This window comes from Arachis ipaensis, chromosome B2, assembly GCF_059453495.1.
Source record: "Arachis ipaensis isolate K30076 ecotype BB chromosome B2, ASM5945349v1, whole genome shotgun sequence".
Classification (NCBI taxonomy): Eukaryota; Viridiplantae; Streptophyta; class Magnoliopsida; order Fabales; family Fabaceae; genus Arachis; species Arachis ipaensis.
The window spans coordinates 59,997,427-60,007,725 of NC_142437.1; the positions used below are offsets into that span (position 1 = coordinate 59,997,427).

At 37.4% G+C, this 10,299-nt stretch overlaps 1 protein-coding gene across 3 annotated transcripts; it reads left to right on the plus strand.

The window, feature by feature from the left end:
• Nucleotides 1-812: 812 nt before the first annotated feature.
• On the plus strand, nt 813-7,115 carry LOC107639299 (uncharacterized). Of its 3 annotated transcripts, XR_001620055.3 has the most exons (4): nt 4,462-4,496; nt 4,589-4,642; nt 4,720-4,876; nt 7,016-7,115. XR_001620055.3 is itself a non-coding variant. In XM_088505515.1 (2 exons), the coding sequence occupies exons 1-2, from the start codon at nt 813-815 to the stop codon at nt 7,039-7,041; spliced, it is 621 nt and encodes a 206-aa protein (XP_088361641.1). The 3 variants fall into 3 exon arrangements, 1 of the variants encoding a protein (XP_088361641.1); XR_015905341.1 differs by lacking the exon at nt 7,016-7,115 and having other exon boundaries at nt 4,357-4,496; nt 4,589-4,637; nt 4,720-5,097; XM_088505515.1 differs by lacking the exons at nt 4,462-4,496; nt 4,589-4,642; nt 4,720-4,876 and adding an exon at nt 813-1,407 and having other exon boundaries at nt 7,016-7,041.
• Nucleotides 7,116-10,299: the final 3,184 nt, after the last annotated feature.

Below are 10,299 nucleotides of genomic sequence, written 5' to 3' on the forward strand. Positions count from 1 at the left end.
CATGCTGAGAACCTCTGGTTCTCATTCCATATTGTATTGTTGTTTTTCAGATGCAGGTCGAGAGGCTCCTCACTAGGCGTCTGGATCCTGGAAAGCGAAGTAGTCCTTGGGTGTATTTTGGTTTTTTATTTGTATATATGTATATATGTATTTAGCTTACTCTCCAAGTAACTTATGTATACTGCTCCTCTTAGAGGTTGAGGGAGAGATAAGAGTTTATTTTGGTATTTTGGTATATTTTGGGGGTACCTATGTTTGCTCATATGTATATATATATATATATATATATATCCTCTGGCCAGCCTTAGCTTCGCAGGCTAAGTCAGGGGCTAGTTATGCTGTTCCCTTGGCTTTCCTTTATCCTTCTGCTTATCTTTATCATGTTCCTATTAGGTCTCTTAGCATGCAAGTAATCCTATTCCTTGAGCGTCGCGCTTTTTATTTTGCAATTTTGTTTACCCGTTTTGTTTCAAGGCTCCTAGTATATTATTTCTTTCAGTATTATATGTATATCTTTACTGTTTAGAGGTCTGTAATACCACACTACCTCTGTTCTACGACTTAAGCGTAAAACACTGTGTAGTAGGGTGTTACATTATGGTATCAGAGCAGTTCGTTCCTATAGAGCCTAAGGGACGGACTGATTATGCCTCTGGGCATACTCTGGGTGTCTAAACATGCTATTTAGGGTATCTAACTGATATATGAGGCATGAATGCTCATGAGCATGCATTTGGGACTTTGAAATACTAAACTAGAGATATTGAGACTGATCACCTTGATATCACTTGTTTGGTGTGAACAGGAACCAAATGGCATCTCGTGGGCGCAGTCGTGAGCGTAATCGAGGTCAAGGATGGAGAGCTAATGAGGTAACCATACCAATAGATAGTTTGACCGATATCATGACCGCAATGACGAGTGTTGCTGCTGCCATTGGTACTGTTGCTGCCGCGACCATCCGAGTAATGGATGGGATGCAACCACAAGCTGGAACTGGCAACAATGATGATAATGAATATGAAGGTGGACATAATGCTCCGAATACAGGGGTACCACTGAGTTATCTAGAGCAGGTTAACGTGGGTCAGGCAACGGGAGAAAGCTCAAGTAGGGCTGAGGTAGCAAGAAGTGATCACCGAAAACCCTTCACAAAGAAAAAGGGAAAGATTACACCGAGGAGCCAAACTTTCAAAAAGAATCGCTTTAAGGATCCGAATGCTGAAGGGAAAACAAGTACTCAACTGGATAATTTAAGGTGCCCAAGGTGCAAGAAGTACCATCCAAACAGACCGTGCAGGGCCGGATTAGGCGTATGTTACAAGTGCAGAAGACCAGGGCATATGTCTTGGAATTGTCCATACAAAGAAAATCGGGATGCAACTGAATTTAATTCTCATAGCCGAGGTAATTTTAAACCATCAGTTGAATTTCTAATTTCCTTGCATACAGTTAATATGTAATACTCGTTCGTGATGTATGACAAGTTTCAGTAATCATGAGGTCCAAGTCGATAATTAGTCAGAAACTATTGGTTATTGAGACGGAGTGACACTTAGCTACCTTAGAGGGGTGGTTAGACTTTTGAAGGTTAAGAATTAAGTAACGTAGTGGAAGCAGGTTGGACCATATCTAAGAAATCAGGAGTGTTGAGGGTTACGCGGAGTTATTGTTTAGAATTCAGTGACGGTGAAACTTTGAGGAAGAGGAGTAGAGCGAACACAGCCTTTAGATGTTAACTGTTAAGAGGTAAGTGGAGATAAAATCAAATCTCTATACGAGAAAGTTTCTAAGACAATTCTTGAAGGTGTGTCAAAACTTCCATTCCAGATAGAAAGCGAGTTTGCGATAGGCTTAGTACCGAAAACCGGATTAACTTCAATCGCATCACAAGCGAAGACATCATTATAATCGGTAGAATTTAGGATTGAGTGGAAGGGAGTATTAGAAGAGGGAATCACCTAACCAACTATTTCTTTGTGGGAAGCGTCGGTTATGCCGGAGAAGAAGGAAGAGAACGGTAGGAAACCTTATGCAGAGAGAGTGTGCTAACGAATCTTCGCGATTTGATCTAATCCTTCTTTTGAAACCTACATTGACATTCGATCCGGAGCTCTTCCTAAATAGATTGACTACCTTTCTAACTTTACTCCTTGTGCGCATGAATATTGTTTCTTCTAGGATGAGTCTGAGCTTGTCTTGGTATAAGTGCGTAATCCTTGAATCTTGTATGCTCGCTATTACTAGAGTTGCCCCTATTCGCAAACCATGTTCTTCAGAGTCAGCTAAGACTTCTTTGACTCTGTACGCTCTATTCTTCCTACCAAAGGTCTCTAATTTGAACTCTTTTCTTAAGATGCACCTAGGTTCCTCTCCTTGTGCATTCCATCATTTCGGTATAATCCTGATCAACCGTGTACAAGATTTCCTTTCTAACTCATTACGAACACTGTTTGTATTGCTCATTCATTTTTCGAGCTTAATGTCCTTTTGAAAATTAACTTGAGCCTATATTAGTATCACGTATAAAATATAGTTGTGACTGTGGAGATGTTGGTTCCTTAAGAGCATGACTTTTGGATACGGAAGATGAAGCAGGTAAGCGTGCGCCGTCAAAAAGAGTTTTGGAGCTTTAAATTCTTGTCGACCACAAAGCCTATGATTAGTTTAATGCGTTAGAAATACACCGGTTACATAGATACCTGAATATGAAGAGAGCTTTCAAACTCCAAGAGAAGGATTAACCCCAAATCCAGTAATTAGAATACCCGAACTTGTTTAACAACTCGGAATTAGTGCGATACATTACCAGAGGGGTTTAGGATACGTGTAAATACAACATCGTGAAGTGGTAACGGATGCCCTGAGTAAGAAGTTTCTGGAGAAATGCTTGGATATAAATTTCGGAGAAAGGAAGGCTAGATAAGTTGGAACTTTAAATTGAATATTAAGGTTATAGCTAAAGGAGTCAAACTAAATCTATTGCGGTTTTAAAACATAGTAAAGACGAAATGCAGGAAGCGTGAGGGGACGATAAAGACCTACCGAGGATGTCGAAGTCTGGCAAACGAAAGGGAACTAAGAAAAGATTTATATGTTTAATGTCGAAATAGAGATTGTAAAGTCAAAGACTTAAGGAGTGCAATAACGGTGATAAGGGGCTACTAAGAGTACTGAAACCAGTTGAATCCAGAAGACACCAAGAGAGGGTTGTGTGTTGAGGTCGAAAGTTGAAATAAGAAACTGTTGTTCGAAGCTTACAAGAGAAAATTTTCAAAGTTACCTTGAGATTTCTAAAACCTACCACAAATCCAAGAAGATATTTTGAGCAACCAGAAATGAAGAACGAGGTGGAAATCTATGTGATTACAAGTTTGACGTATGAGAAAGAAATGAGAGACCACCAGAAATCGTTCGAAATGCCACAGCCGTCGAAGGTTCTACATTAAAGGTAAAAGGGAATAGCTATCGATTTTGTAATAGATTGCCAAGGTCTAAGACAAAAGGTGATACTGTTAGGGAATCGTGGATCAAGTGATCAAGTCTGTTTTGCCCATCGGAGCAAACTACTTATTAGGAATACCAACGAGACTATACATCAGGGAGAAGGTGAGACTCTACAGTATGCTAAACAGCCTTGAATTAATTGGAAACAGGAACATCGAATGTCTTAATTCCTGAATTTGATATCCGAGACAACAGAGGAAAAGTTACACAAATTTGAGTAAAGATTCTCATTATGGGAGCCGACAAAAGAGATAGGCAGATTTAAGAAGTTAAATCCCGCCAAGTTAGCCTATTTCAAATTTTGGAGAGTATTGATGGTCAGTGGCGTGCCAAATAGTTTTTGTCGTACCTTTCGAACCTATTCCAACATACTCCGTATGTCGTAACTTCTGAAGCACGCCTCTAAATAAAATTCATGCCTTACAACCTAAGCTAGCTTAAATGAAAGGAGATGGACGTATCGAGTGATGAAGTCAGTTTCAAGAAACTCTGAATATGCCAAAGGACTACCCACACCTCTTTTCAGATAATTGAATCTGAATTTTGAGGCCAAAATTCCTAATTTGGTGGGTAGAATGTAAACCCCGCTAATCGGAAAATAATTAGTCAATAAATCGAATTTTAAATAGGAAAATTAAAAATGCAAAACTAGTATCAAAATAGGATAGAGCTCATCAAAACGAGAATTTTGATACCAATTTCGAAAATTTGGCCCAAAATCGGACCGGAAGGACCGAACTGGTTGAATCGGGGCCCAAACCGAGCCCGTGGGTCCAACCGGACCCAAACACTTAAAGAAGACAGCAGCTCCTTCTTCCCCCATTTGCATGCAACGCAGCAAAACAGATTTGGGGAGGAAGAAGAGCCCCCAAACCCTTAACCTCCTTTGATCCACCATAACTCTTCCGTCCGGGCTCCGATCACCGCACCGTTCGCGGTCACGCGCTCAGCGCGTCGAGCTCTACCTTTCTATCCAAACAATTTCACTGGTAAGCCTCCTATTAAGTTCAGAATCCCTATCCCTCTTTCTTTGGTAAACTTGGAAACCTATGGTGAATCTTGTCCAATTTCTATGTTCTAGGTTCAAGTTAGCTTCCGGAACTTGTGGGCTCAAGCTATTGAGCATATGGGTATGGTAAGAACACCCTAACCCTAGCTCAATCTTGTTTTTGATAATAGAAAACTGAATTGGAACATATATATGTGTATTAGGTGTAGTTTAAGAGGGTGTTTATGCATTGGACTTGAATTTGGATTACTTGGAGCTTTGTTGGTGACAAGGCTTACTTTGGGGCTGTTTGATTGAGCTTGGAGGGGCTGTGATTTTGTGTTGAGAGGCTGCCTTGGGTGAATTAAGTGATCGGCCAAGGTATGGTTTAAGTTTCGCACGTTTAATATTTACGGTGTTGTGAAAACTTAGGTTAGAGGAACCATAGGATAAGTTGAATTGTTTGTTGTATTTAATGATTAGCCTTGTAATGTTGTTGGGATAGATTTGTTGGTGGATTTATATATTGGAATTATGAGATGTGGAAGTTATTAATGGTGTGCTCTTATATTTATTTATGATGGATTAGGATTGGTGTTTGTTAATAAGGATGTAGAGTTGTGTTATGGTGGTATTGCATATGCTGTAACTAATTATGTAATAATCGGAATTGCATGAGACCAAGTTTGGGCTAAACTTAGGAATATAAGGAACTAAACTGGAAAATTTGGGACATTTTTGTTAAATATACAATTTATGGCAAATTTTTAAAGTTAGGTTGTTAAATCTGTCCAGCAGCAGAAAAGATCAAACAGGGCAGCAACTTGTTTGTCTTGCTGCGACTTCTACGAGTTGAGTTTTGGAGCGAAATCAATTTTGTTATAAAATTTGTTTAATTTGCTTTATTTATCTAAAATTTCAGAATTTTAAGAGTTGAGGATTGGGAGCTGTGAATTTTTGAATATTGGTGGTCAAAACTGAAAAGAAACAGATTTCAGCAAGCTATGCATCAACTTCCAATGCTTGTAACTCTTAGAATTAAATAGAAATTGGGTTTCAACCAAGACATACTTGTTTCTGGATGAGCTAGGGTTTCTCAAATCAAAATTTAGCTTAATTGGAGTTTTGTAAAAAGTTATTCCAATTGAAAGGTACTAAGCTTATTGGTTTTTAAAACAGATTTTGTCTCATTTTTACTTAACTTCCAGGTAATGTAACTTTTTCATTAAAAATGATATTGACTCAGAACCAATTGAGAAAGAAACCTGGATGAGTAAAGTTTAACTACATTAATTTTCAAAGTCATTGGATTTAACTTGGATTTTATATTGAATTTCGAATATCACATGCTACTGCTGTTTTTCTGGTTTTATGCACTGCAGAGCAGTCACGGTTTTTTCTTTATTCCTGAGGCTAGAAAAATCGGAAATTTATGATATTTAGTTTGTTAGAAAGCTTATTTCAATATAAACGTCTGGACATAAATTTTGTACAATTCCGAGTTCATTTGCTATATTAGAAACAGAAAAGAAAATAGAGTGTCGAGGATGTCTTAGTGATAGTCATGAGTTCGAGAAGTTAAAGTTCAATCCTCGTGTGATGTGATTGATTTAATGTTAGAGTTGGGTTAATTTTAAGATTATTCGATATTAAGAAGGATGAGAAGAGTTTGATAAAAAGTTTGGTCAGGACCAGGAAAGGGTAATCAAGATGAATTATAAGGGAATGACGATGAAAAATGTGAAAGGGAGGTTGTTAATAAAAGGAGTTAATATGCCATGGCTTGATAAATGATTAAATAATGATTATTACTATGAAATGGCTTATGAATAATGTTATCTGAGATACGAGTTCCCTGGGTAAGAGCCGTGGCTCGCCATCACGTGTTCCAGGTTGAATCTCGATACTCTGTTGACCCTACGTCGTAAGGGTGACCGGGCACGTATAAATTCCCGGGTATGGATAGCCCCCATTGAGTGATTTTATAAAATATGAATGTGAACTCTATGCATAGACTCTTGGGGATGCACGACGGGGGGACAGTCTAAGGTTTTCGGACTTGTCGGGTTGGCTGGATAACCGACAGATGGGCCCCATCAGCCATAGGACAGGCATGCATCATATGCATTTGTTTGTATTGATTGCTATGCATTTTCTGGGTATGCCTAATTGATATATATTACCTGCTATTTGTTATACTTGCTATTTGTACTATTTGATCATTACTTGTGCGTGAACTTGTTTGGTTGCTTGTTTCTATTGCATTCTGAATGATGAAAGGATGGAGGAAACGGAGGAAATGGTTTGGTGTTAGGTTAAGCTTGAACTTGAGTAAGTTAGGCAGATTTAGAATACCTACCCCTGTTTATGGCTTCTGTTTAGTACTTAAGTTGGATAATTGAATAACGGAGTTCTAGGATTGCCTATGGCATTCTCAGGACCGTATTTCTTATGCGCGTGGCACTTTTACCATGCTGAGAACCTCCGGTTCTCATTCCATATTGTATTGTTGTTTTTCAGATGCAGGTCGAGAGGCTCCTCACTAGGCGTCTGGATCCTGGAAAGCGAAGTAGTCCTTGGGTGTATTTTGGTTTTTTATTTGTATATATGTATATATGTATTTAGCTTACTCTCCAAGTAACTTATGTATACTGCTCCTCTTAGAGGTTGAGGGAGAGATAGGAGTTTATTTTGGTATTTTGGTATATTTTGGGGGTACCTATGTATGTTCATATGTGTATATATATATATATATATATATATATATATATATCCTCTGGCCAGCCTTAGCTTCGCAGGCTAAGTCAGGGGCTAGTTATGCTGTTCCCTTGGCTTTCCTTTATCCTTCTGCTTATCTTTATCATGTTCCTATTAGGTCTCTTAGCATGCAAGTAATCCTATTCCTTGAGCGTCGCGCTTTTTATTTTGCAATTTTGTTTACCCGTTTTGTTTCAAGGCTCCTAGTATATTATTTCTTTCAGTATTATATGTATATCTTTACTATTTAGAGGTCTGTAATACCACACTACCTCTGTTCTACGACTTAAGCGTAAAACACTGTGTAGTAGGGTGTTACATCAAACATCCACACACCTTGTATATATAGCATTACATGTTAGTTACTTAACAACATTTCTTCAAGGAGGAACACTAAGATTTTAAGGGCCACCCTAAGATTTACATTAAGTTGAATGGAAACTCTTGATTTCTACTTGCATGACATGTATAACTGATATATGATTTTTCAGCTGGAGAACACACAGCCTGTGAGTTTTGAGCATAATTATATGATTACATTCAAACCATAAATTTCATTCCTGTGTGTTTTGCCCTTCTTTTTCATTCTGGTGTTCTTTACTTTGTTTTAATCTATATGTCCAATATAGAATATAGATACATACCAAGAGATGATTGAGGCCATCATTTGAATTTTTTCTCACTTATCCCAATTTAGCCTACCTTTTACATCACCCTTGTTAGCCCCCTTGAGCTTCTTAATTTCCTCTTGTTCTATAACCACATTACTAGCCTTAAGCAGAAAAACAAAATAAAAATCCCAAGTTGAATCCTTAGTTAGCTTAAGATAGATATTGTGTACAATTTAAGTGTGAGAAATTTTATGGGAACTTGGGATGATAGAAATAAAGTAGGGATTTAAAATGAATAAGTTATTTCAGAAATTTGGGAAGCATGCTCATGTAAAATCAAAATAACTAAATTACCATGTTCAAATATATATATATATATATTTTCAGTATTTAAATAAGGGGATACAAAAATTTCCCAAATGCAAAATAAAAATCAATGCACATGGGACAAAATTTCAAAATTAAAATTAATGCATGAGCTAGTAATACAAAGTGGGAAAATTTGGGTAAATCGGTAAAGGAACTTTAAAGTATATAAAGTATGTATGTAAGGTGAAATCTTAAACTAATCAAGGATTCACTTTGTTAGCTCACTTAGCCTTATACATATACCCTTACCTTTACCTTGGCCCCATTACAATCTTGAAAAAGACCTCATGATTTTTGTATGTCTATATTCCATAGTTGTTGATTGGTTAGATGAAGAATAAAGTTTTAGAAAGCAAGGATAGAAAAAGAATAGAGTGATTAACCCAATAAACACTGAGTGACTAGAGAGTAAACACAAAATCCAGTGAGGGTTCAATAGCTCATCACCATATATCTCTGCTTAATTGTTAATTGTCTTCCAAGTTTGTGAAATACTTTTACCCATCTCAATTGTAAAAGTGCTTTAACATTATCTAAGGTTTGGCTATGCATATATGATTCCTTGAGGATATGAATTAATTTAACCACATGTAAGCTCTAAATACAAGTGAATAATAACTAGAATTGCATGACTCATTTAGGTAGTTTGCATTTAGAATAGAATGCATTGCATGAGATTCCACCATTCTAACTTTACCCTTTCTCTTGGATTTAGCATGAGGACATGCTATTGTTTAAGTGTGGGGAGGTTGATAAACCCATATTTTATGATGTATTTTGTGCTCAATTTAAGTGATTTATTCAATCCTTCACTCACTTATTCATGTTAATTGCATGGTTTTACTTTTCCTTCCTTACTATGTGATATATGTGAAAAACATGTTTCCCCTACGCTTTAAAAATATTAATTTTAATTACCCTTTATTACCATTCGATGCCGTGATTTGTGTGTTAAATATTTTCAGATCTCCTAAGGCAGGAATGGCTTAGAGGACAGAAAGCAAACATACAAAATTGGAAGGAAAGCACAAAAATGGAGTTTTGAAGAAAAGGGTAGCGACGCGAACGCATGGACGACGCGGCCGCGTGCCTAGCGCTAAAAGGCAGCGACGCAAACGCGTGACTGACACGGACGCTTGCCTTGAGCAGAATGCAAATGATGCGTACGCGTGACCGAAGCGAACGCGTGACAAGGAAAACTCCCAGATGACGCGACCGCGTGACCCACGCGGACGCGTGACAGACGCCACGTGCAGAAACTGCAGAAAACGCCCCCAGCAATTTCTGAAACCCTTTTGGCCCAGATCCAAGTCCAGAAAACACAGATTAGAGGTTATAAAGTGGGGGAATGCATCCATTCATGAGGAGGTCTTCCATTATTCACTTTTCATAATTTAGATGTAGTTTTTAGAGAGAGAGGTTCTCTCCTCTCTCTTAGGATTTAGGATTTCAGGATTTTTATTAGTTTAGTTCAATTCATCTTCAGTCACAGGTTCAATATTCCTTTTAATTTATATTTCTCTTCTGCTTTCAGATACTTTAATGCTTTAATTTGTTAATTACTTATGTTGATAAATTGGCTTACGAACCATTCATGTTAGGATTTTCTTTATTTAATATAAATTGAGGTATTTCAGATTTATGATTCTTATTTAGCTTTTTATATTCTTGGCTTTAATTGATTAATTGGAGACTCTTGAGTTATCAAACTCATCGTGATTGATAATTGTTATTTTTGCTAATTGAATTGAATTCCAATAACTCTAGTCCTTTCTTAGGAATTGACTACGACTTGAGGATCAAACTAATTAGTCCACTTGACTTTCCTTTGCTTTAATAAAGGTTAACTAAGTGGGATTAAAACTCAATTCTCATCACCATCGATAAGGATAACTAGGATAGGACTTCCAAATTTTCATACCTTGCCAAGAGTTCTATTAGTTATCAATTTACTAATTCCTGGAATTTATTTCCCTTGTTCAAACCTTTTAAAACCCAAAAACATTGTTTTCCATAACTAATAATAAGAGCACCTCCCTGCAGTTCCTTGAGAAGACGACCCGAGGT

Excerpts from the sequence above, each read along its gene's own strand:
- LOC107639299 (XM_088505515.1), top strand. The coding sequence starts at position 813 with ATGGCATCTCGTGGGCGCAGTCGTGAGCGTAATCGAGGTCAAGGATGG. Across the intron at positions 1,408-7,015 it reads ATTTAATTCTCATAGCCGAG|ATGCAGGTCGAGAGGCTCCT; the intron begins GTAATTTTAAAC and ends GTTGTTTTTCAG.